We start from the raw sequence: 25,482 nt of genomic DNA, 5'->3' as shown, positions 1-25,482 counted from the left end.
CCTTGATCTTGAATGCGGGATAATTGTATAAGCCTTGAACCAGTAACGAGGATGTGCTGCATCAGAACTCATGAACCACCAGTCAAGGATAAACAACAAAGATAATCCAGGATAGAATGTTCTTCCTAATAGCTTTGACGGAAGAACATTTGTCGGAATTGAAACCCACTTCCAGGGACGAAAGGCCATAGGCTACCACTCTCTAGGAACCAGGATATAGATTAGCCATTTGATGGCACCACTCATGTTCCTTCGTGCTGCTTGAATAAAGACCTCTCACTTCTACTATGCATCTCAGCTCATTCTCAGATCCTCTTATGTAATAAACGACGCCTAATACATTTGCCTCTCAGAGATGATCTATATCCTAAACAATGTCCAGCATCGTGGATAGATTTTAAGTCTAGCTTCACGGGTAGATATGGCATCTCTGTTGTGAACTGCCATCAAAAACGTCCTGCTAACTAACCTTATAAGCATCTCATTCAGTCTAAGGAAGTTATTAGATCCAAATTTGCACAATATCATTGACGCTCAAGTTATGAAATTACTTGTTGTGCCAGAAGGGCTACAACTGTCTATAAAGATTAAGGTATTCTTGATGGGTAGATATGTCTGTGTTGTGCAACAACATGGACAAGCTATGATAAGTGAAGTGCATCTCAGCTATCTAAATACTGAGGTTCACCAGATGTGATAAGCGTTGTACAAGATAAATTGCTACTTTGGCATTCAGAACTTAGTATAAATTGAATAACTCTTGTCTTCATCAATAAATCTTTAGTTTTTGTGTCTGATCTTATTCAAATAAGTCTTTTCTTGTTTTTATAATATCGAACATTTTTTATAAGCTACAAATAATAATCCTTTTATTCTTTGTGCTTAACATTACTGTCTTTGCGCATTTCAAAAAGAGAGATCTGAGCCATAGAACCAGAATAAAAGCGTCGATCGCTGAGGTGTTGGGTTTCGTACAATGCAGAACATTAAAGATATCAGACAGAGCTTTAATTTATTTACTTCTTTAGCAACACAACCTACTACGCCTTATTTTTAGGTCAAATTTTGTCCAAATGTGGCCGTTTTTCAACTCGAATAACTCATGCCACAAAGCGTTTTGGACGCTTGGAATAGTGCCAAACGGCTTCCCTTGGCTACGCTTTACTTGCTGATGCTTCATTTCAAAATTTTTTGGTTCATTGAAAATTTATGAAAATCATCGTTTTTTTCACGAGTATTAGCAAGGGAAAATTCTTGTAAATCAAACGATCGCGTTTTTCACCCAAAAAATGAAGATTTTTTCTATAATAAATATAAGATCAAATTGATTGCAAATACGGGATGCAACACTGGAAACTCTTTCTATGAGATTTTCCTATGTGAAATTTTGACATTTTGGCAAAAAACATGTTTTCATATTTTTGCAAATTGCTCATTATTTTTGATCTGAAAGCTGAATGTAATGAGCGCCATTCGATGCATCTTCTTTAGTTCTGTAAAGTTATATTAGAAAGACGGATGTGATAACGAGAGTTTTTATAGTCAAATTTGGCAAAAACGTTTAAAAGATGTTAGATCAAGACAAGTTTGAACACGAAAATACTCACTGCACAAATTCATATTAAATTACCGCAATTAAGGCTGCCGCGGCAGAAGACTGAGGCCAAATCTACTGGCCGTGACGTCGGATAGGGCGCCCTCTCATTCTTCCATATCACCTTTTTTTTCCCTTTTTTGCAAAACGCGTTTAATATCGAACCATGGTGGTTTTGGAAACTCTTTGATTGATAATAACACTCTATCTACTGATAACACTGTCGTGCACTGATAGAAGTACTTTATACTGCTTCTTTAAAGTGGAATATATTAGGTACCATTCGATAACGAGCACTGAAAGGCGTAGAATTAACACTAACTGAATTTGTTTATTAGGTTTTGATGATTCTTTTTGTCTGTTTGATGTAGGTGCTGCTACCAGTACTTCTCTGCTATCTTTGTTGTCTGCTTCTTTGGTGTATCATGTCTGGTGGTTGCTTCTTTAGCCTTTGTCCGGTCTCTGGTGTTGTTCATTCTTTGGTTTTTCTATGGTGCTGGTTGCAGTAAAAAGGGGGTTAAAAAAGCAGGTAGAATACTGTTAAAATCCTTCTTTATTTGAAATTAGGATAATGTGCAATAAAATGTATATTCTACGTCTCTATTTATATTATTTGGTTTATATCTCTTATCTGGCAGCAGTTTAGTAGTTGCCAGTGATTCCATTACTTTATATATTTTTGTTGGGTCATTTAGTTGTTGATCTGATGGATCAAGAACGGTATTTCAATATATGGTTTTTGAATCATGCGTAAAGAATAGCTCTTTATTGTTGAGCCTGTATCCTTTTTAGGTATATTTATGTTACAACACATTACAATACCCTTGACATTTACTTTAGTATCTGTCATCTCTTATTTTAGAGCATTTAACCCTTGCTATCATCATGCTAATACTATTATTATGCATGCCTATCTGCTGATGGTAGCATGGTTTGATTGAGATGACATTTATTTTGGGTTTTGTTTATGATGGGAATCTAGTCTAGTTCACTTCATGCCTCCCCGCTAAACGCAAACAAGATTTGCGTTGACCCGGTATGCAGCAAATTTAGAAGACTTAAATTCGAAATGAAATCAGAGATATTGGAAAGGAAAAAATTATGTATTATGTATATATATATATATATATTTAAAGAGATATTTTAGGTAGGATATTATTTAGATTTCGTATTTCTTGCACGTTTTTGGCGGCGAGTATTTGTTTGAGGCAATTTTGTTTGGCGTTTCTTAGATTTGTTGATAGTATTCTTAATTGAAGTATCATTGATTTCTTTTCTAGATGCCTCTCGTCTTTCAAGTTCTTTCATTTTCTTCCAGTAATTGGTAATAGGAGTAGGTGTGGAGAATAGATCAGGGGTAAGCCAGTCATTCTCTCTTTCACCGTAACCACACCATTTGGTCAGATATTCGTATGTGCCATCGGGGAGCACTCGATGATCACGAATTTCTTCTACCTCATATACTTGCGCTTCCAATGCTGTTTCGTCTAATGAGACAACTTTTAATTCAGAGGGCGTATATTCACGATGTAGCAATTCGCTAGTATCATCTTTTAGTACATACGTTCCTGCTTGAGTACGTCGCACCACAATATATGGTCCTGAATATAGCGGGGCTAGTTTATTCGATCGACCTTCTGCGTAACGTACCATTACAGGTGTACCAGCTGGAATATCTTCGATTATGTAGTGTTTCTTGTTGAATTTCTCGCGATATATTTTAGCCAATTCATCAGTTCGTTGTTGTATAGCAGGAAAGACAATGTCATTCATGGTTTCAGCTCTTTTTTGTAGCTCTTCCAGTGTCAATGCTTTCCTGTTATTTCTATTAATTTTCTTAGGGTCCAATGTTACTTGTCTTGCAAACATCAAGCTGAAAGGGGTGCTTGCTGTGCGATCACGGACTTTCATGTTTATAGCTAGTTGTACAATAGGCAAACGGTTATCCCAGTTTCTGGTGTCATTCCCACACATTTTCCTTAGTGTTGCAGTTACAGTTTTCACAGAATTTTCACTATGACCATTTCCCTGTGCGTAGTAAGGAGTGCTTTGTATCATGCCAATGTTTAATGATTTATAGATGTATTCTGATAGTTGAGATTTGAATTCTCTTCCATTATCAGATAAGGTAACATTCACTGCTAAACCATAATCTCCATAGATTGAGACCAAGATGTTAGCGATTGTGTCACTTTGTTTGTTTGGTGTAGGACGAGCAATGATGTATTTGGTACAGATGTCTACAACCACAAGAATATAACAATTGCCTCTTTCCGTTACTGGTAAGGGTCCAATCATATCCATGCTAATGAAATCAAATGGTTCATACGACACTACACTTCTTGCTGGGTTGAATCCTTTCTTTGCAATATTATGCAATTGACATTCCTTACAAGACAGCAAAAGTTCTTTGGCGTCCTTATAGATGGAGTTCCAATGAAGACCATGATAAGTGTGAATGTGCTTAACCACAGCCGCAATCCCAAAATGTCCTACCTTATGTGCATCTTGGATGATCTTTTTACGATCTTGTTGAGGTGGACAAACATAATCAGTTGTGGTTTGTTTAAATTCTTTGCTACTGAGCTTTATCGCTAGGACATTTAGATTGGGGTCTTTGGAATGAACTTCCTTTTGTTTAACGATTTTGTTCCCGGTAGTTCTTCGTAGCAGGATTAGCTTGTGTAGTTTCTTAATCTGTTGTTCATATTCATCAGCTAGCTCTTCATCTTCGGTTATGGCAGGGTACAATCTCGATAGTCGGTCAGCAAGAATGTTTTCCATTCCTTTGATGTGAGCTACTGAGAAATTGTATTCTCCTAAAATTTCCAGATACCCTTGAAGAGTGCTGTTCAGTGTTGATGATGTAAAAAGATACGTTAGGGCCAAATGATCACATAAAACAGTTATATCATTGTGCCCCCATAATAAAGCTTTGTATTTTTCAAAACCAAACACAATGGCTGCAGTTTCTCTTCGGTTAGTAGACCAATTTCGTTCTGCACTATTCAAAGATCTGCTTGCGAATGCTATATGCTTAATGCGTCCCATTTCATCCTTTTGGAATAGACAGGCTGATATTCCCAGAACGCTGGCATCAGTTTGCATGAAGTATGGCTTTGATGGATTAGGTGCATAAAGGATTTGACTAGACATGAGTATTTGTTTGATTCTTTGGAGTCTATCAGTATGTAAGGATGTCCATTTTGCAGTGATTTTTTTCTCATTTCGTAGACTGTCAATAGGAGCAGCTATTTTAGACAGCATTGGACAGTAGTTTCTTAAATGGCTGATAATACCCATAAGACTACGGACCTGTTTCGTTGTCTTTGGGATTTCCCATGACTCAATGTTTGATAGTCTTTTTGTATCAATTTTTGTGGTATCTTTACTGATGATGAATCCAAGCAGATAGACACTTGTTTGGAAGAATGAACATTTATCTGTATTGATACGTAGATTTACTCTACTCAATCTCCTTACCACTAAATTAACCATTAGTGCATTAAATTCTGCGTTTCTAGCATACACCACGATATCGTCTAAGTAGTGGCAGACTCCTGCTTGGATTTCATTGCCAATTTGAGTGGTGTCTTTGTTTTGTTTTATGTATAATTTCTTTACTTCATCTTTCAACTCTTGTTCAATGCCATCGAATAAAACGCTCATTGTATAGACAAACTGGCTTACAAGGAATTTTAACCCAAAAGGGGCTCTGGTCCATTGGTACGTCAAATTGTTATGACTAAATATGAGGCAACGTCTTGATTCTGGTGATACAGGAAATGCAAAATAAGCTTGCTTTAGATCCAAAACACTTATGACATTAGCGTTACCAACAACCTTGCTGAAGATTTCATCTATTTTTGGTACAGCAAAGTTCTCATGACAGTCTTTATCCGAGATGGCAGCATTTATTCTTCTTAAATCGCAACAGATTCGAAGCTTGCTAGTTTTCCCGGTGAGTGGATCACGTTTAGGTACAGCCAATAAAGGTGAGTGAAAGGTTGGATCAGGTTTGGTACGCTCGACAATGCCATCTTTTAGCCATTCTTCTAGCTGTGATTTGATTTCTGCATTTGCATTTACCGCTAATGGATATTGTCGAACGAAACAATCACTGGGATCCGAAATTTTGATTCTTACAACTGATTCTGGCATTGTACATGCTGCATCACTTGGGATAGCCCTGTTTTCGTCCAAAGCTGATTGAATTTGTGCTAGCAATTCTTTTCTTTCGCTTGGAGTACCATAATCAGCCTTTTCAGGATTGAATTTGTTTTGTTGATCGTGATTTATATCCTCAAACTGCTTCATTTCTTTGTCCTTTTCTGAATCAGGAAATTTATATGCTACTCCTTGCAGGTAGATATTCAATTTGGGTAGAATATCGACACCAAGTAACACATCAAATTCAGTAGACAACTCATCATTAAATTTAATGACCTCGAATTCATGAGCGAATTTGATATTGTTTGTATAAGTTACTTCCATAGGTTCAGTTTTACCAATTCTTGTTACCGTACTGTTCTTGTTATCATCATTTACAGACAAGAAATTGAGAAAGCCATTTGTTTTATACGTTTGTATGTTTGAAAACGATTTATTTAATATGCTTTTATTGATGAAACTAATATCCGATCCGGGATCCACTTTTCCGATGATTCTTCTACCATTTAATAGAAGAGGCGTGATTAGTTTCATGTTGTTTTTGCTTTCGTTTGTCTTTTTAGACTTACATTTGTAAATTTCGTTTTCATATGCTTCTTTTAAAGCTTGGGTCATCACGTCAGTTTCATTTTCTTCTTTAGTATCAGAAGTAGTAGACACGGACAATACGTTGATTCCATCACCAGCGCCCTTTTGGCGTTTGGCCATTCGATATTCTTCACAAGTATGGCCATGCTTCCAGGGGCGACCACAATGGCGGCAAGGGTTAGGGTTCTTGGTAGCAGCCCTATTGGGCAGATTTCGATCACCAAGCATTCTTGCCTTTGGCAAAGCAGAAGATGTGGTGGCAGATGAGCCAGAGGTAGCAACAATAGGGGGTTCAACAGAGCCAAACTTGCGCTTGGTGTCCTTTCCTAGCATCAATGATTGGGGAGTCTTTTCACCAAGAAGATCTACGGCAGCATTGTGAATTTCCGTGGTAGTCCAGGCTTGTCTCTTGGTATTTGAAAGGAGCACAGTACAAATGTTCAGCTGCCAGGACTCGGGTAAAGACAACAAAAAGACATCACCAATTGTCAAATCATCACGATGATAGCCGGCCTCACCAACAGTGCGGAAGAAACGATTGGAATATTCATCGACAGATTCATGGAACCCAATTTCCATATTCATCACAGCACGACGCTTATGTATTCTTGAAACTACTGTCCCAAACTTCTTGCTGAAAACCAACTTGACATCGTGCCAGACATTGCACTTCATGACCACCGTCTTCATCCAGTCATCCAATTCATACGACAACGTGAGGGGAATGTACTTGCGCCATACGGTTTCGATGTCTTGGCCAGAAGAATACACAATTTTTTCGAATTCTGAGAGGAAATGATCAACAGAACGATATGCCTCCTCATGTGGAAATGGTTTAGCTTTGTTATCCTCCAGTTGGAATTTGGGAAGATCTCTCTTGGAAATTTTTAAGCCAGTGGACGATGAGTTAGCGGCAGCGGAAGCCTTGGTGGCAGCAGCAGTAGCAGCAGCAGCAGCCTTGAGACCATCGGTAAGTGTTTTGACATGCTTGTCTAAATTGTTTACTTTTTCACGGAGTAGGTTGGCTTCATCAACATTGACATTGGAATGGCTCAGAGCTTTCAAGTATGCTATTTGCGCATTTTCCTTTTGGAGTAGAACCTTCTTCAGAACTTCAGTCAACGTTGGCGGCTTCGTAACAGGTGGAGCAGGTTGTGGTGAGGTAGCGTCAGGGTTGACAATTTCTTCACCTTTAGTGGATATAGTAGGCGCAGGAGACGGGGTGCCAACGAGGTTTGTATGCGGGTCAGCCGCGAGATCCATCTCATTGAGGCGTTCAGTTGTTGCAGAAACTGAGGCAGGTAAGGATGCGTTGCCATCCTCCATGATGACGTCCTCTTCCATGGGATTAGGTGAGCCAGCACGAGATGACAGTGGGGAGTTACCAGACAGAACAGACGACATAACGAAATCAATGATTGATTGTAACAGTAAAAAATGCAGTAAAAAGGGGGTTAAAAAAGCAGGTAGAATACTGTTAAAATCCTTCTTTATTTGAAATTAGGATAATGTGCAATAAAATGTATATTCTACGTCTCTATTTATATTATTTGGTTTATATCTCTTATCTGGCAGCAGTTTAGTAGTTGCCAGTGATTCCATTACTTTATATATTTTTGTTGGGTCATTTAGTTGTTGATCTGATGGATCAAGAACGGTATTTCAATATATGGTTTTTGAATCATGCGTAAAGAATAGCTCTTTATTGTTGAGCCTGTATCCTTTTTAGGTATATTTATGTTACAACACATTACAATACCCTTGACATTTACTTTAGTATCTGTCATCTCTTATTTTAGAGCATTTAACCCTTGCTATCATCATGCTAATACTATTATTATGCATGCCTATCTGCTGATGGTAGCATGGTTTGATTGAGATGACATTTATTTTGGGTTTTGTTTATGATGGGAATCTAGTCTAGTTCACTTCACTGGTATTGCTGCTGCTGCTAATCTGGTCTTTCCTGGTCTACTGTATTTGCTGCATGCTCGTTCTCTGGTCTATCTCTGGTGATAAGTGGTAAGTAACTTCTTTGGTCTTTGTTTGCTCTCTGCTAATGGCGTTCGTTCTTTAGTTTGTCTATGGTACTGGTGTTGCTGCTGCTAATCTGGTCTTTTCTGGTCTACTATATTTGGTGCATGCTCGTTCTCTGGTCTGTCTCCGGTGATTGCTTATACTCTTCTGGTCTATCTGTGGCTGTGATAAGTGGTAAGTATCTTCTTTCTTCTGGTCGCAATGATATAAAACTTCTTTGAACGCTTATATTATTGCTTCCTTTCTCGTGAGAATGCATTCATGATGCTTGCCTTGTTGCGCTTTTTTCTTTTTGTTTTTCTTTTGTTGGTAGTGTTTCCTCTGTAGCTTTACATGAAACAATACTAGTCATTATGTTGTATCGCAAACTTATAATACCACTGTTGCTTTTGCAGTTGTGCGTATTTGTGTCATCATGTTGCTTTACATCCGACTATTACTACCATGCGCGTTGCTCATGTATGCATTTTTCTTGCAACAGCAACGAGCTTTTTTTTTTGAACATCTTTGATGTTGTGTTTGTTATGCTTTTCTTTGACCCACTTTGTGTGAGTGTCTCTTTTTTTGCCTACATACTACTATACTCGTATAGTATTATATTCTTTTCTTTTTTTCTTTTATTATTATTATGTTTCTTTTGAAGCATATCTTTTTTACGTTGTGTGGATGTGCCTATCCCTGAAGCTCAACAAGACTTTATCCGAGGCTAGGAGGTAGATAGGCCGCCTCCACTTGGTTATCGCTACTTACTTTAGTGATGATTGAGGGTCTCAATGCCTGAATTTAAAGCTAGGTGGTGTAAGTAAGGCATGCTCTAGCACCTGGGGGAAGTTTGATGATAGCAGTGGCTATATTGCTATTATAGCGGCGCTTAAAATTTTGCCTCACATCAAAACAGGGGGAAACCCTCGCAAAATTTTTTTTAGGTCAGCGGAGTTTTCAAGCAATCTGATTGGCTAAGAGGTTGGAACAACGAAGGGTTACAACTAGTTGATTTCCTATTGACCTGCCATGTATTATAATTTTGTGTTTGTAATAAAAGAATATCCAAACAGTTACAATATAAGTTTTTTCTTTATTCTAATAGATAGTATAATAAGCTGTAATCACTGGATCTGGCATTGATTACATAGCTTCATACGAGGGGTGTTTATTGTATTTATTATGTGAGGAAAGTTATTTTACATAGATACAACAGTAGTATAATACTAGGTATACCTGGAAAACCTGGTACCAGATGCCCTGCCAAACTTGCATTGTTGTTTATCAGTAATTTCCAACATGTTCCAATTTAATCTGTTGCTGTTTCTTATCTCATCATATCAAAGATTATGGATGTACAAAAGTATTTAACGTTTCAAGGTTTGAGCGATCATGTTGCAAATGGGTGTGCAAAAGATAAGTCTAATGAAAATAAGTGAACAACATGGATGTAGATTATATTGTTGCACAGTAATCCAGATAAAGAGTTCTACACTTCAATAACGAACATCACACCTTAAACTGCCAAGATTACATTAAATCGTGCTAAGATGATAGCTCAATCAAGCCCATCAAGGCTATTCAAATCGACCTTTATTGCTAGTGTGTTTGCAATGAATTCCATTTTGATAATTAAAAAATAGACAAAATTTGCCAGGTAGTATCGCAATAGCTGTACCTATTGTTCTCTATCATGGCCAATGCTAAAGCTGGTTCCAAATGCATAGATACTCCTGTTTTATTACTCTACTCCAGGATCTTCGGTTCATTTTCAATTCTAACGAAATACAGTTGATTGCTATTCAATTCTACTTTGCTGCGTTTTTTTTTTTTTTTTTTTTTTTTTTTTTTTTTTTTTTTCGCGAAATCACTTTAAAGTCGATCCATAGTACTTTAAACTGTGGCTATTGCACAGGATTATTTGACAAGAGTCTTTGTGATTTCTGCGTTTCTAATTATTATGGACTGAAGTACCCAATTTAACTTGTGTTGATAGTGGATGGTACTCTCTACTGAATCAGAAGGTTCTTCGGAAGAGGCTATTTAAAAAAATGTGTTGCCATCGGCCTTGATACAAGTCAAGCAGTGGTTAATAATTATCTTCTCGACAAATTAGTAGGTTTGCTTGCTTGTTGGCTCAAGTTTATACAAGACAACATGATTTTTTAATACCACATACAAGTAGACGATGAGGAGATTGAAGAGACTTTCTGCAAAGCCGACTTGACTTGCACGACGGAACGTACATTACAAGCCCTTCTGAAAACTTTCATGTTTTGAAACAATTATTACTTATAAAGGTAAGCAAGTTCATGAATGGTAAATACTTGGTTTCTCACATTAAGTTTAATGCAAGACATTGAGAATGATCAGCGACTAGGCGGCACAGTGCAACTTATCAACAAAGCAAGCAAGCGATGAGGACTTTTGGAATGCATCACTTGCAGAGGGGACTCACCCATACTACAAATGTCATCTAAACTGTGCCTCGAGGCTTGTCCAGTCAATCTTGTTGAATCCATCAGTAAAAAACGTCCTCCAATTCGGAAGGAAAATTCTCATGCGTTGAGGAGTTCTGTAAAGGAACGTCAGTTTGCACGGACTGAAGTATATATAATCAACATATGAAGAAGGCTCACATCACAGGGCTCAACAGAGCAACTCTCGAAGATTTGAAAAGAACCCTTCGAGGATACGATCCCTCTTCAAATCAAACCCTCGCTGGTTCAGCATTCATTTAAAACCAATACACACATTTACGAATCTACGAAGCTATATTTAAACTTTTTATAATAATAAATGTTTTGAGTGCGTTGTGTGAGTGTGTGATTGTGTAAGTTTGTGAGTGTGGTAGCAAATGAAGTAGTAAGAGCGAAAAAAAAAAGCAAAAGAAATCTAAGTCCAAAGTCTAAAAGTACCATCTGAACCAGTAGAGAAGATCCAAGGTTGTGTAGGATGGAACTCGATATTTAATACACCAAGTCCATCCTTGGTTTCATGGCCTCGTAAGATTTTGACAGGTACAATCAAAGGATTTTGCAACAAATCGTTGTAGACCATACCATAGAAAATTTGAATAGTACCATCATCAGACGAGGAAGCAAAAAGAGGGTATCGCTTGTGAAATGAGACCTGACGAACTGCCTTGTTGTGATATCTAATAGAAAAGCGCGTGTAAGCCTAAACACTGAAATAGACAGCTCTATCTGATTCTTACCGAAGTGATTTGTATGGCCTTGAGCTAAGATCCAAATCAAACCAACAAACTCTTTTATCGTATGAGCCAATAATGACATTATCACCGCCAGGATGAATATCAATACTAGAAACCCATTTCACACTGGTTTGTAATGTCTTGACTAATTGTTGTTGCATCAAGTCATAAACACGAACATAGATTTGAGTCTAATTAAGCAAGAGAATGAGTAATCCATACAAACACGCAAATAAATATAGACTACTTACAGCAACAAAGAAAATAGGTTTGATGGGATGGAAAGCAACCTTTTGAACAAGTCCCTTGAGACGTTTGAAAGGAGATTGCGTTTGGTGCTTTGTCACTTGATGAATGAGAACAGCAAGGTTCTTGGCATCAGGAGAGACGGTAGCCAGGTAATCACCCTTGCGGTGCCATGTAATTTGCTTGACAACCTGTGTATGCTGAATGCGTACTTTATAGCCATACTTTTCCTCGTCAGCCTCGCTTGCTCTAATCCAGGTAACAGCTTGCTTATTGTCGTCGTTGGTGATGGCAAAGCCAGACTTTGTGAATTGATCCGTGTTCATGGCTTGCTCAGCAGAACAGAGCTTTGGAGGAGAGATCAAATGGACTTCACCATGACCCACAGAGATGGCAAAGAGCCACACATCAGGGTTGGGACACCAGCCAAGTGCATGAATAACACCATCAAACTTCCACATGGTAAGACAGCGACCTGTCAAGACTTCCCAAAGACGGCATGTATTATCATCGGAACCAGATATGGCATAGAGACCGTTGGGGTGAACAGAGAGGGCACGAATACGAGCAGTGTGGCCCTCGTAGGAGATGGACTGATGTGTAGGGAAGGGACGGAGATCCTTGGGGCTGGGCAACTTGGGTACCAGTGATTCAGGGTCAATGTTCAATCTGTTCTTGCGAACACGAGGAGCCAAGTAAAGATCAAGACAACGATGGAATCTCTCTTGAATGAATTGATCATAGGCAGGAACATGACGCAAGCTGCTAAACTTTTTGGGAAGGTAGTTCTTGGGTCTATCTTCTTCGTCCATCTCATTCCACTCCTTGATCTCTTGCTCGTCAGGCAAATATTCAGCAGGTGGGTTGTAACTTTCGTCGTGTTCAGGCAGCTTCATCTTGGGAGCAGCGATATGCATGATGTGGTCTTCACGAGGTGTGTCGTCGTCGCCCCACAGGTTGTAGAATCGAGGCTTCTCATCTTTGGGCTTGCGAGGTACAATACGGCCTTGACGAATAGCACGCACAATCTTCATTATCTTCTTGTGCTCCCACTTGGAAGGAACGAATCTACTCTTGGGCTCAGGACGAGCAGAGAGAGGCATCTCCTCAGTCTTTGATGTGAACCATTCAACAGTAGGCTCATAGGGATCGTAGGTGGAATCGGGAATGATACCGCGTTGAAGTCTCTGAATAATGTCCAATTCTCTGTCATCCAACACAATGTCCTTGCCTTCCTTGTCGCTCTTGACAGTCTTCCATGAATCGGGATCTTCCATCGTAGCCAAGAATTTATCAAGTTCATCACCAGTGGCAGGCTTCAAGATCTTTTTACCGTCAATGTCGTAACCAATGTGAGGTAAATCGTTGTACCATTCAAGAGGTACATTGCCAATGGTATTTTCGGTTTCCTCGGTTGAACTGTCACTGTCGTAGTTACCCTCGATCTCGGGCAAAGGATCCTCAGCATAACGTTGACGGTAGGGCTTGGGCCTATCATCCAAAATATTAATATATGCAAACACGATTATATGCAAATCAAACATACAAAGTGAAGCCATCCTTGTCCTTTGACTCTTCCTCTTCCTCTTCCTCCATTTGTTCTTGCTCCAGCTCACGTTCGAGTTCCTCATCCAAATCAGCTTCATCCAAGCTATCGCCAGCCATGTACTCGTCTTCCTCCTCCAACTCTTCATCCTCATCATCGTCCAATTCCTCGCTGTCAGCTTGGAAATCTTCATCATCCTCTTCATCGTCGTCACTAAGACTGATTTCAGGGAAAGCTTCTGTTTCATCTTGGTCATTGTCATCAGCAGCATCGTCATTTTCCTCGTCAGAAGAGCCCATGTCAATGTCTACATTGCCGAAATCATCATTGTCACTTTCGTCTTGTTCCTCTTCAACGGCTCTGCGCTTGAGAGATGTGGAAGCTGGCTTGGGCTGCTGCTCTTTGACAGCAGCAACCTTGGCGGCTTTCTTTGCAACAGTTGAAGTTTTCTTCTTTGGTGCCATGATGTGATGTTGTGTGTCAAAGGTGAAATTAGAGAAAAAAACGTTTCAAATGATGGATTTCTTTTGAAAGCCTAGTGGCTTCCTGTCGAAAAAAAAGGAAACAGGGTCACGAAGCAGCCTCGTGACTGTAGAGAACCAAGTTTTGCCTCAGGGGCGGTGATCTGAATTGGGCGAGAGGAGGGAGGATGAGAAGGGAAAGGCTCGCTAACAGATGAACCTATCTTAGACCTTATAGAAACTCAGTGTTTGTGTTTGTGTGCTTCCACCTCATTTTTTGCTCATCTTTTCTCCTTCCTTTCTTTCATTCTCTCTTCACAAGAAATCAGCCTACTCGAGCCCTATTTTTTTATGGTTATTTGAATATTCAAATTGACATAAAAATCAAAAACTAGAAAATGTATTCTCAAAATTACCCTGTTGTTGATAATGTTGTGTACCCACAACAGCAGCAGCAGCAGCAGCAGCAGTTTCAGCAACGGCTACAATCACCTATTCATCCTACCATGATGCAGCGCCAGCAGCCAATGCCACTGCGACACAGAAAAGAGCCTTTGCCTAGTGCGACAGATGCCAAACCCAACATCACACTGTCCATCTCTGAAATAGCCGAGTTTTCATCCACCATGGTTTACTTGATGTGGCATGCTAGAAGACAATCTGTGATGGATTTGCACTCGAGCTCCAAATCTGATATCACACTGCAGAATAATAGCAGCTTGGAGCAAACAAGAGTGACAGCAGACATGGCCAACATGACAAGTGCAGCATTCAAAAAGTTCTGTCGCCAGGTAAGCCTTAGTCTTGAATGTGATGTCTACATGCAATTAATATTATCTAATAGATTCTTAGTGCAACACAATTATCAGAGTCTGTAGTATTGCTCTCGCTGAAATACATTGCCATGCTGCTTCAAAACAATCCAAATATTCAGGGTGCTGATGGATCAGAGTACAGATTGTTTACAGTGGCACTGATGCTGGGTAAATAGAAGAATGGTGCTGCCTGTATGTATTATTAACAATCGTTACTATTAGCCAACAAGTTTCTGGATGACAACACCTTTACAAACAAAACTTGGTCAGAGGTATCAGGAATGAAAGTGATTGATTTGAATATCATGGAATTAGAGTTTTTGGATGTGTTACGATTCAAATTGTCTGTCCAAAAGGAAGAATACGAGAGATGGAGAACAGCTTTATTTGGCTTTCGAAGTCAATTGATGGGAGTTCCTGTGGAGATACAACGACAAAAGCTGATGGAAACAATGGCGCTCTCTGTAGGCAATACACAGCAATCATGGAGCCAGCAGCAACAGTACAAGCACCATCAAGCGCAACAGCAACATCAAGTACAACAGCAGCAACAACAACAACAGAAAGCACAACAACAACAACAACAGCAGCAGCAGCAGCAGCAGCAGCAGCAGCAGCAGCAACAGCAACATGCGGCTGCAGTGGCTGCAGTGACGCATAACTTCTTCCTCTTTTCAAAGGCTCAACAACAGTATCCTGTCCAACCTACATTTAATGGGCCCTTGACACGAGTACCACTGAGAATTCCAGCGCAACCTGTATATCACAATATCCGAACTACTCCCTCTGCTCCACCCAACGTGCTGACACCTATGAATGTATATGACAATCGTTCCAATGTCCCGGTACCTTCTTCTGCAACAACTGCAACAACAAATGGATATTCTAGCACGGGGGCTAGTGGTAGCAGCAGCAGACGACCTGCAGCAGAGACAGGCTATGCGCCTTACCAGAAACAACCATCGCAAAACACTTCACAGCCTCGTGTCGTTGCTTCCAATGTGGTTGTTCCATCTAGCTCTTCTGCCACTTCTTCCAATTCCAATACACCCATCTATCCTCAACAAGCACTACCACAACAGCAACCACAAAAGCCATCGCCGTTTGGTACACCCATTTCCAATCAACAGCCATTTACGAGATCCTATCCATCTGCTTCAGTTACAAACAGCAGCAATGTGACTCCTGTGAGCCATCATCATCATTCACACCACCCACACCACCAAGCACCCACGGCATCAAACAACACCAGCAACGCAAGTACGCGCGCTAGCCATCGTACATCGTCATTACCGTCATCAGGTGGATTGGAATTGAATGTCAAAAATAGCACCTATTATTACGCAACACCATCTGCCACACCCACCAACATTGCTTACTCAAGCACCAATAGCAATGGTAATAACTACCCTTCTTCCACCACCACCACGAGTTATTATGTGGACCCTACAACGTCCATGACTACACCTGTTACTGCCATGGCTACATCGCCTGCCGACTACAATCCGTACAATACAGCCAACACGCATACTTCGTCAGCTGGGATGACTGATGCCTATAACAGGCCAATGGTACCGAGATCTACATCGTACAAGGTAATTAACATGTATATGATGCTAAAATTGTATGATATTAAATCATGTTTATTTAGAATGTACAACCTCAACAACATCCACAACATCAATTGCCTGTGACACCCAACGGACATTATATGCAGCAACAGCAACAGCAACATGATGTGTATGCTTCATCTCAGTTACAGCCACCTCTGCAACCCCATCAGCAACAGCAACAACAGCAACAACAGCAAGCCGCCGCTTATAATGGACCTACTCTAGAAGATCCACTCACTGCCATCGACTCTTACAGGGCGCATCGCCATTAATTTTGCCTCTTTCTTCATGTACATTGTTGAACATGTCTTCTTGTATATTACTGCTCACCTTATCTCCCCCACCCCCCACCCCCTTTTTTTTCTCTCTCTCTCGCTTACATACTTTTTCTCTATATATAACCATTCCCCACCTTGTTGAACAATTTATTTCACATAAACACAAAATCATACTAATGCCTTAGTTGAACTGCTGCACTATAGATCCAAGCGATGATTTTCTCGGTCAGTTGCTTGTTTGAAATACCTCGGAGCAATGATGCCTTGGATGCCCTCTGACAAGATGACATTATTCTTTGATCTATAAAACACGATACCATCTAATTGCAAAACATGAATTTGCTACGCATGCCAAACACTAATAATAATGTATCCTACCTTGTCTGGCCTTATCCACATCAATGTAAATAAACACCTGGCTACTCTTTCGAATCCCACTCTTGACATTGGGATCATTAGGCAAACCCACTGCGAAATGAATGTGATTGCGACCCATTTTGGATATTCCCTGCTGTTTGATTTGGTCCCATGCTTGCAATGTTGTGCCATGAATAACAGGTGTATCTACTGGCCCTGTGACCTTCTCCATCAAGTCATCCGGCTGGATCGCTTTCAATGAATGTCCTTGACTTGCTCGCACAAGCCATTCTCCTGCTGGTGTTTGCACAAGCTCATATCTTTTTTTGTCACTGTGATCAACAAGGTACTGCATCTGCTCAAATGTGACATGCTTGAATTTAGGTCGAGCCAACTAATACTACATGTATTAGTTTTCGTCCTACAAGAGAGTGCATTGCTGGTACTTACTATATCATTCACAGCCACGAAACCGTCAGAAGATATGTTTAGCTTTTCCTTGACAGCACCATGTCGTAATAGATAAGAAAGCAGTTTAGATAGACGTATCTCTTCTTTAGGATCAAGAGGACGTGAATTCGTATCTGGCATGACAAAAAACAGTTTGCGAAAAAATAAAATAAAAGCGGAAGAGAAATGTTCACATTCTTATTATATACGATTTTGAGACTTCGGGTTAAGTTTCCCAAAACAACATACCTAATGATTAATAGCAGTATGATGAAGCTCTTTATTTGAGATTGCCATTTTCCAAGCTATTGCTATATGTTTTGCAGTAAAGTGCTTTCACTTGGATATGTGTCAAAAGCACCAGGCTAATTAGAATATGACGATGCAAACTGACCTGTAGCAGCTTTGAAAATCACATTTATCATGCGTCAAGAAATGGCCTTCTTTTCATAGCAAATGGTTGGAACAACTCAATGTACTCTTTGACCGTGCAATAAGATGCCATCAATGCTTTAAACACAGAAATTGCCTAATACTATCACCAAAATCATAACTTTCTGATAAAACTTGAGTCGTACAGCCTCAAAACTTGCTAGTTCGTCTTAGCAAAAGTACCAGTGTTAACAGTGTACATTTTTGAAACCTATCATTAGCATTTGAGCCTTTTCAGTCATCTTGTTGCAAGCGAAACAGCGTCTTGATCCCAAAACACTGCTTAAAATGTGTAAGTTTGGAGACATAAAAAGTAGCTTTTTAGATCGAATCAAGAGCTCAAATTAGCATCAAACGACTCACCAGAACTTGCAGCAACTATCTGATGCATTTTTGGAAAAAAAAATGGGGTGATGAAAACAAGTCGATTTCAGGCCATTTTTGCATGAGGATATACAAGGGAAAATCGACTAATTTCATGTCAAATCGAATTTGACGCCAAAAACGGGAATTTTTTTATATGACACATTAATAGAAACTGCGCAGAAATGCTTGGACTTTTGCCTTAAATTGTCTATTCAAGTGTTTCTTATGCAGAATATTGACGTTTGGTGGAAAAACGTGTTTTTTTTCGCTGCAATTTGCGAGAATTTTTTAGCGACAAAATTTTGTAAAATGCACACCATTCGATGCAGAATTTCAAGCAGATCAAAACTTTAATAACTTGCTACTGGTGTTTATGTATCAAAATTTTGGACAATCCGCGAAAATGTGTTGAAAATTCCAAAATTGATGATCCAAGAACCATCCTGGACAAAAAAAATAAAAATAAAAAAAATAAAGGAAATTAAATTTTTGCTGCTGCTGCTGCTGCTGCCTATGCCTGCTATGCCTGCTATGCCTATAAATTGATATATATATATATATGCGAGTATTGAGATGGTTTTCGACCCTTTTTAAACCCAAATTGGTTACCTTTGTATGATCAGTGTTGCGTTGTAAAAAGGATATGAGTTTACTATAACCTCATAACTGTTGTTTCAATGCTGAGTACGCTTGGTATGATGGCAATGGAAATTAGTATCAACTCAACCCCCCTTTCGATGTGTGGAAACGGCTTTTCTTTTCCTTCGACAGACAATTTATTCATTGGTAATATCATACAACACTATGTTAATCACGCTTGTGAGACAACTCAACAGCAAAGCCAACAGCAACCTTGGAGAACTCTTTCATGTGATCAAAGGAGAGCTTATCAATGGTATCACCAGTGGTATGGATGAAATGATTGGAATCATCAAAAGCACTTTCAATTGTAAAAGCAGATGGAAAGCCGACCTTGCGCCATGAAGCATGATCTACAGATTCGTCATTAGGAACATTTTTTTAACCATCAAAGCACACACACTCCTCTAAACTTTACCACTACAAGCATAACCACACTTGGTAAGAGTATAAGGAATGCCAGCATAGTTATCAACCAAATTCTTAAGGAAGTCAGTCAACTTCTCATCCACATGATCAGTAACAATGCCAATAACTTCGCCATTAGCACCAATGTAACCAGTCATGTCATTTTGCAACATGGCAACAACCTGTCTGCCATCCTCCTTGTATGCATTGGAGACAGCTTGGCTACCTAATAAACCAGCTTCTTCACCACTGTACCAATGGAACTCAACAGGTCTCTCGGGCTTGAACCCATTGTGCACTAAGCTACGGAATGCTTCAAAGATAGTGACAGTGCCACTGCCATCATCCTGATAGAAGAACGCTGTTAAGGAACAGTCGTTTATCTACGCTAGCTCAATCCAACTTACATCAGCACCAGGAGAACGACCGAAACTAGGCAACCACATGTTGACTGAATCTTGATGGGCACCTACAATAACAAGCTCATTCTCAAGATCTTTGTTGGAACCTTCAAAACGAGCGATGATAGAGAATTGATCCCACTGTGTACAGGTTTAGTATCATGTGTGTGTAACAAACTATCCTCTCTTCACACTTACAGAATGCTCAAATTCCTTTACAGACACATGATCAAAACCATCAGCGACATCTCTGATTTGTTGAATCAACCAACGACAGGACTTGGCGCCATAGGAAGACTTGTAGTAACGGTTACGGAAACTTGTGAATTCGGTCAAGACTTCCTTCATGTACTCGGTGGTCAAGTTACCAACAAAGGGAGCGACTTCATCTTGATACTTAGCTTCTGCAGGAATGACTAGATGTGTATCAAATTACCGCGTGCGTGTGAGTATTTTGCTTGCAGTGTTTTAATAGCATTTGCTTACATGGCTGCCAAGCAGAATTGAGAGAAACAGGAGGGTTGGGATAATCAGTGATGTCCATAAACTTGACACCGGCTCTGAACAACGCTTCCTTATCAGATTCAGTCATCCACTTGGGAGGGGTATCATCACTATGAACATCCGTAGTAAAAGAAAGGAAACGAATTAGGAAATATTTCAAACAGCATGCATGAAATGAATGGCCATCATTACCCATATTGTACAAGACGAAGCTCAGGTTCTTCAGAACGGAATACTCTGAGTTGATCAATAGCAGCCAAAGGACCAGCACTGACACAGGCAGAGAGGGCAGAGATGGACAATAAGGATAAGGATAAAAACTTCATTTCGAGAGGATTAGAAAACAAGTAAAAGGCCCTTATCTTTCGTGGGAGGAAGGGCTTTTTATACCTGTGGCGAGCTGGGCGGCCTTGCGTTTCTAAAACTTTTGGCGCAACACTGCTGACTGCAATGTAATCCAATCAAAGGTATCTGAATGACGTTATTTCAATGCTTGTTTGCCACTGCCATTTGTTCCTGAATTCACTCTAGTGTCTCTGATGCAGAGATGTGTGTTTCGACTATCAGAATCAATACAAAATGTTGGACTCAAGGGCTAGCTTTAACCGTTTAGCTCCTTTTTTTTTTTTTTTTTTTTTTTTTTTTCATTCTGTAGCTCACAATTGACTGCGCACTGGATTCTGGTAGCTCAAAGAGCATTTGTTTTGTAAAAATCTACCTTAAAAGGAAATGTTCAGTGGGATTGGCAGGGTGTATGGTACATTTATTTCTTTAGTAACAGTAATCGAGTGGGATTAGCATCTCGAGATAGCTCAGTTGCCTCCAATTTTCTCGAAATGGCAAACTCTAGACAATCATCTCTGAACTGACTGATGGTATCTGTATAATTGGAATAAAACTATGTACGAAGAATGAATACACAGTAGCAATGACAAGCATCTCGATCTCAAATTACCTTGATGCCTTCTACTAGGTTGGTCCTGATTTCTTTGAATTTGGTAAATGCAGACTCCAGGTTAGAAATAGCCTTTTCTCTCTTGATTAAAGGGCTCTTGTTGGCTGTTAGCAGCGAGAGTTGGCCATGCAAGTCAGTGATTGACTGTAACAGATCGCTTTGGGGTTCAACATAGGCGAGGATTTGTTCCTGAATTCGTTTATATGCTTGCAAATGCTGGTCAAAAACACTGGCAAATTGCTCGGGCTCCAGTTTGATGACAGGAGACCCCTTTGTGAGTTCATTGGCTTTTGATAATAGCACATTTGAAATGTCGTCGTTTTCAGCAAGTGTTTTGCCCTCTGTTTCCAGCCGAGTGCGTTCTTCATTAGCAGCTTTGAGCAAGTCTAATTTGGATCGTATGTGATCTAGTAATTCATGAATCTCTGCGTGATATTCGTCATCATAGGGAAGGCTGGGTAAATGCGCTTTTATCTCTGAAGCAGGTCGAGATAGCATGGCAATTGCTTTTCCCCAATTGTTGACTTTGGCTTGCACAATGCGATCTGCCTTTTGTGCTGCTTGGATTGTGTCATTGTATTGAGTCCCAAGCGTCAGTAAATCATGCGTCAATGTTCTAGATGGAGGTCGATTCCATAGTTTGCCGTATTGCCGGCTGAGTGTAGCATCCTGTTCGTTTTCTTCTTCGAGAGCATTGAATCCATCCTCTATCAGTTTGAGCGTCTTGTTAGACATGGTTTGTATCTTGTATAGCATGTCATGCAGTGATTGTATTCCTCCTTCGTGCTGTACTTCTTCCGCATGATCTATCAACTGTGCGGGTAGAGCGTCTATCACATCTAAAGCATACGGAATGTTAAGCTCATCCAAACATCTGCCAAAAAACCATCAGTAGCCATGTCGCATTTCGATTTTTCATCTGTACCTTTGTTGATCTGCATTCATTTCTTGATTCTTCCCTACAATATCCACTTTGACAATATAATCCTTCTTATCTGCAAACACGCTGATAGCTTGATGGACCGCAAATGGGACCAGCTTGTCAAACAACGGCCGCTTTATAAACAGTGGATCATTGGGTCTGTCTGCTAACACAAGCCAGTAGTTGGGGTGGGTAACAAAATTGGGAACCGTGGGCTTTACCATGTCTGATCTCAGGATGGGAGCCAGCTGTGATGCCTCAGGTACCGTTTCCATATAAACCAGATCATTGTCCTTTTCAGCGCGAATTAAATCACGGTCTATTGATTGATCCAGTGCTGTCAGTTGATCCACAAATGAAGGCTGCAATGCTTTGGTATGAGATAGTGCAGCAGTGTTGCTTGTCTTTGCTAGGCGTAAGCGTGCGATTTCTTCGCCATATCGACCATTGGAAATGGCCTCGTTGGCTTTTTGGTATTGAGCCACTGCCTGGAAATAGTTGGATTTGGCTTCGACATTGCGGTTCCATTCATCGGGTATCATCTTTTTGTGGATATTGGATAGAAATGCATCGTATAGATCTGCGACTTTGACAGCAAGACGAGCGACTGTCCCATGCTTCATATGCTCCATCACGGCTTTTTGCCAAATGCATTCATGTGCTTGTGCCATCATGAGTGATACAAGAGGATCAAGAAGTTCGAAATCTTGGGGTGCTTTGGCTCGAAGGTCGGGCAGAATATCGGATTGGATGTATTGCAAGCATCCAGCAGCATTCTGGTGGTGGTCGTCTTAGTACAATGTGGCTGATGGTATCATGATTTGCTTACTTGGAAATATTGACATGCTCTTCGTGTGCCTTCGGTGGAAACGGTGTTTTGTGAGCAGCCCAGCTCGCTGTATATGCCTGCTATTCTATATAGCACACAGCATTTTTCATAATTCAAATTACTAATGATTTCTAACAGAACAGGCTCAGTGATTTAAGTTTTATCTCGTTTTTCACGTGTTCCTTGTACCTGGTTTTTGCTTTGGTCGAAAGATTGGGAACCATCCAATATGGAAGTTCAGCTATAAAGATGTGTTAGTCTCTGTTTTGAGCTAGCACATGAATCGCCTTACGTTGAGAGGGAACCGAGATCCCAGAAATGTGAGTTGATTAAAGTATCTATATGAAAAGAATTATTAGAGTATAGCCTTTGGTATGCGTGTCAGACACATACATGGATAGATCTTCTAGGCCAAGAGCATCTTCTGTCGTTTGTTTCAAAGCGTGCTCTCGCATCGAATCCAGCAGCTCGCAATCTGCCTCGTATTTCTTGCCTTCTTCAGCGTAGCTCATGATGATATAAGCGAGTAACACTGGAGTCCATTTTATCTTGTCTGCCTTTTTCAAAGGTATGCTTAGGAATAAGTTTTGTGGAGGTGATTCCATGTCGGTGGTAGATGATTGCTGAAACAAGATGGAGAGCAAGGCTGGGTACAACAGCTTGGAGAGGAGAAAAAGGGTGATATTAGAGAGAAAGAGTGTTCTGTGTGTGTGAATTTAAACAATTGTATGATTCTCAAATCAATGGGGTGCACAAAGCTACATTGGAACTTGTGGTGTGACAATCATCATCATGCATATCTTTATTTCATCTACGATGATACATCAAATTGCCATCGTTGGGGTTCGTATTGACCATATTAACTACTGCTGCTAGCATATGAACATCAACATCTACTTCCCCTGATTCATCATCAGAATCGTCAGAGACTCGGTTCTTTGGTTCTTCGTCTTCCTCCTCTGCTGGTGTTGAATGATTGTTTGCTGCCATGTATGCTTGCATTTCCCGAGCATACCGCGCCTTGTCAGAATCCGCCTTTTGCTTCCATGGTAAACGCTCCTCGGGTGACATGGCATGCCAGGTCTTTGAGATGGATTTGCTGATAGGACCGACCGTAGAGCCCGGGAAGTTTAAAGAAACTTGAGGATAGACAGATGCCAAGTAGTATAAATAAGCAGACATGGGATGTTTAGGTGCAAATGGGTGCTTATGTCTCTTCTTCTTCCTGCCTCGAGGATCCCTTTGGCCACCTGAAGCATTGAACTTTCTCGATCTTTTTCTTGTTGTCGCTGCATTTTTTTCTGTTGGTGTGTCTGCTGCTGCAGCATCGGTAGTAGTAACAAATGTAGCATTGTTATTTGGCATGGCTGGTTGCTGATTTTCGTATTTCTGTACAATTTTAGATTTTAACTTTCGACCTAATTTCGATGTTTTTTTGGCCTCTGCTAGTTGAGCTTTTGATCTTCGGGTATATATAAAATCAGGATACTTTTTCAAGTGCTCCTCTTTTAGTATCGATGCTTTTTTGACGTAATATTCTCGTTCGACCTACAAAGTATAAACATTAATAGCTGCATGAAACAAAGAACTACTTCGAGAAGTTACATCTGGTAAGGCTTTCCACCAGTCTCCCACTTCTTTACTGATTTCAGCAACTGTCATTTTGGGTGATTGCTTCAGCAATTTGCGACGCATGTCTCGGTTAAAGAGCAGGTAAGCATTCGGTGGTCTTTTTAGTTTTTCCAGTGCAATGGTAGGTCGATTGGATGGGCATGGTGTGTCTGGCTCTTCGGGCACATGTGTTTCTTCTTTCGTTAAAGCATCAGCTTCTTCAGAATCAATCTGACTATTACTGTCGTCAAAGTCATCGTAATTTAGGTTTGCTTTAATGGAAGGAGGTGGACTGAATGGAATTGTAAAGCTTGGTGGTGACGGAGGAGGAGCAGCAGCAGCAGCAGCAGCAGCAGCAGCAGCATTGATGATACCAGAAGAGGCAGAAACAGGAGGGAAAGGGGGAGGTGGAGAAGGAGATTGATCTGTGGAATAACGACGTTGCTTTAAGGCATGGAATGATGTGAATTTCGAAAAAGGTCTTCGTTGGCTATGGCCCATTGCTTCTTCTTTTTCTTCTTTCAATGCTTCTCGAATCGCTTCAGGCGAAACTATGTGTGTAGGTGTTTGATCATCTGACTGGGATCCTATACTATGGTGATCACCACTGTTGTTCACTGGCGATGGTATAGTCACTTGCTTCTCATTGATGATTATAGCCGACTATTATCAACAAATGTCTATTAGTATTCAAGCACTGGAGATATCCAAAATATATATATATGGTCAAACCACATTACTTGTGAAACATCACTTTCCCATTGTTGTTCAGACTGATCGAGAACTTTTTTATGTAGAATGGATGAGAATGATACGTTTGTTGTGATAGGCGGTAGATAGTATGATGCTGTTGTTGCTGTGGATGTTGCTGTCGGATACAAGGCATAGCTACTGGTGGATATCTTTGAGCATTGCTTTAGTATGGGGGAGATGGTTAGCACTGGAAACAACATACCCTTCGATGCTGATTAGCTAATATTTCATGATTCATAGTTGTTGCCGATGCTGTAGACGGCATTGAGTAATCAAACTGGAAATTATTACTGTTTGCTTTGAATAAATTA

At 40.1% G+C, this 25,482-nt stretch overlaps 7 protein-coding genes across 7 annotated transcripts; 1 reads left to right on the top strand and 6 right to left on the bottom strand.

The window, feature by feature from the left end:
* Positions 1-2,749: 2,749 nt before the first annotated feature.
* Positions 2,750-7,756, bottom strand: GYP8_3 (GTPase-activating protein gyp8; the record flags this gene model as incomplete). The annotated part of the gene is made up of 1 exon (XM_064829667.1): positions 2,750-7,756. One exon carries the CDS (start codon positions 7,754-7,756, stop codon positions 2,750-2,752), a length of 5,007 nt encoding a protein of 1,668 aa, XP_064682169.1.
* A 3,510-nt stretch (positions 7,757-11,266) lies between these two features.
* On the bottom strand, positions 11,267-13,841 carry ATC70_010452 (uncharacterized protein; the record flags this gene model as incomplete). The annotated part of the gene is made up of 4 exons (XM_064829666.1): positions 11,267-11,528; positions 11,589-11,776; positions 11,837-13,322; positions 13,378-13,841. 4 exons carry the CDS (start codon positions 13,839-13,841, stop codon positions 11,267-11,269), a joined length of 2,400 nt encoding a protein of 799 aa, XP_064682168.1.
* A 395-nt stretch (positions 13,842-14,236) lies between these two features.
* On the top strand, positions 14,237-16,538 carry NMA1_2 (Nicotinamide/nicotinic acid mononucleotide adenylyltransferase 1; the record flags this gene model as incomplete). Its single annotated transcript, XM_064829665.1, has 4 exons — positions 14,237-14,629; positions 14,683-14,821; positions 14,876-16,248; positions 16,305-16,538. 4 exons carry the CDS (start codon positions 14,237-14,239, stop codon positions 16,536-16,538), a joined length of 2,139 nt encoding a protein of 712 aa, XP_064682167.1.
* A 204-nt stretch (positions 16,539-16,742) lies between these two features.
* Positions 16,743-17,492, bottom strand: ATC70_010450 (uncharacterized protein; the record flags this gene model as incomplete). The annotated part of the gene is made up of 3 exons (XM_064829664.1): positions 16,743-16,864; positions 16,923-17,295; positions 17,352-17,492. The coding sequence occupies 3 exons, from the start codon at positions 17,490-17,492 to the stop codon at positions 16,743-16,745; spliced, it is 636 nt and encodes a 211-aa protein (XP_064682166.1).
* A 1,464-nt stretch (positions 17,493-18,956) lies between these two features.
* On the bottom strand, positions 18,957-20,427 carry LCB2_2 (serine palmitoyltransferase component; the record flags this gene model as incomplete). Its single annotated transcript, XM_064829663.1, has 6 exons — positions 18,957-19,141; positions 19,207-19,543; positions 19,604-19,738; positions 19,796-20,013; positions 20,084-20,211; positions 20,294-20,427. 6 exons carry the CDS (start codon positions 20,425-20,427, stop codon positions 18,957-18,959), a joined length of 1,137 nt encoding a protein of 378 aa, XP_064682165.1.
* A 437-nt stretch (positions 20,428-20,864) lies between these two features.
* Positions 20,865-23,412, bottom strand: ATC70_010448 (uncharacterized protein; the record flags this gene model as incomplete). The annotated part of the gene is made up of 7 exons (XM_064829662.1): positions 20,865-20,999; positions 21,057-21,930; positions 21,982-22,754; positions 22,808-22,938; positions 22,997-23,048; positions 23,100-23,145; positions 23,201-23,412. 7 exons carry the CDS (start codon positions 23,410-23,412, stop codon positions 20,865-20,867), a joined length of 2,223 nt encoding a protein of 740 aa, XP_064682164.1.
* Positions 23,413-23,614: 202 nt separating this feature from the next.
* On the bottom strand, positions 23,615-25,436 carry MRPL6 (54S ribosomal protein L6 mitochondrial; the record flags this gene model as incomplete). Its single annotated transcript, XM_064829661.1, has 4 exons — positions 23,615-24,355; positions 24,413-25,081; positions 25,159-25,320; positions 25,374-25,436. The coding sequence occupies 4 exons, from the start codon at positions 25,434-25,436 to the stop codon at positions 23,615-23,617; spliced, it is 1,635 nt and encodes a 544-aa protein (XP_064682163.1).
* Positions 25,437-25,482: the final 46 nt, after the last annotated feature.

Source organism: Mucor velutinosus (assembly GCF_035048745.1).
Source record: "Mucor velutinosus strain NIH1002 chromosome Unknown tig00001564, whole genome shotgun sequence".
NCBI lineage: Eukaryota > Fungi > Mucoromycota > Mucoromycetes > Mucorales > Mucoraceae > Mucor > Mucor velutinosus.
This window is presented reverse-complemented; position numbering and strand designations above follow the sequence as displayed.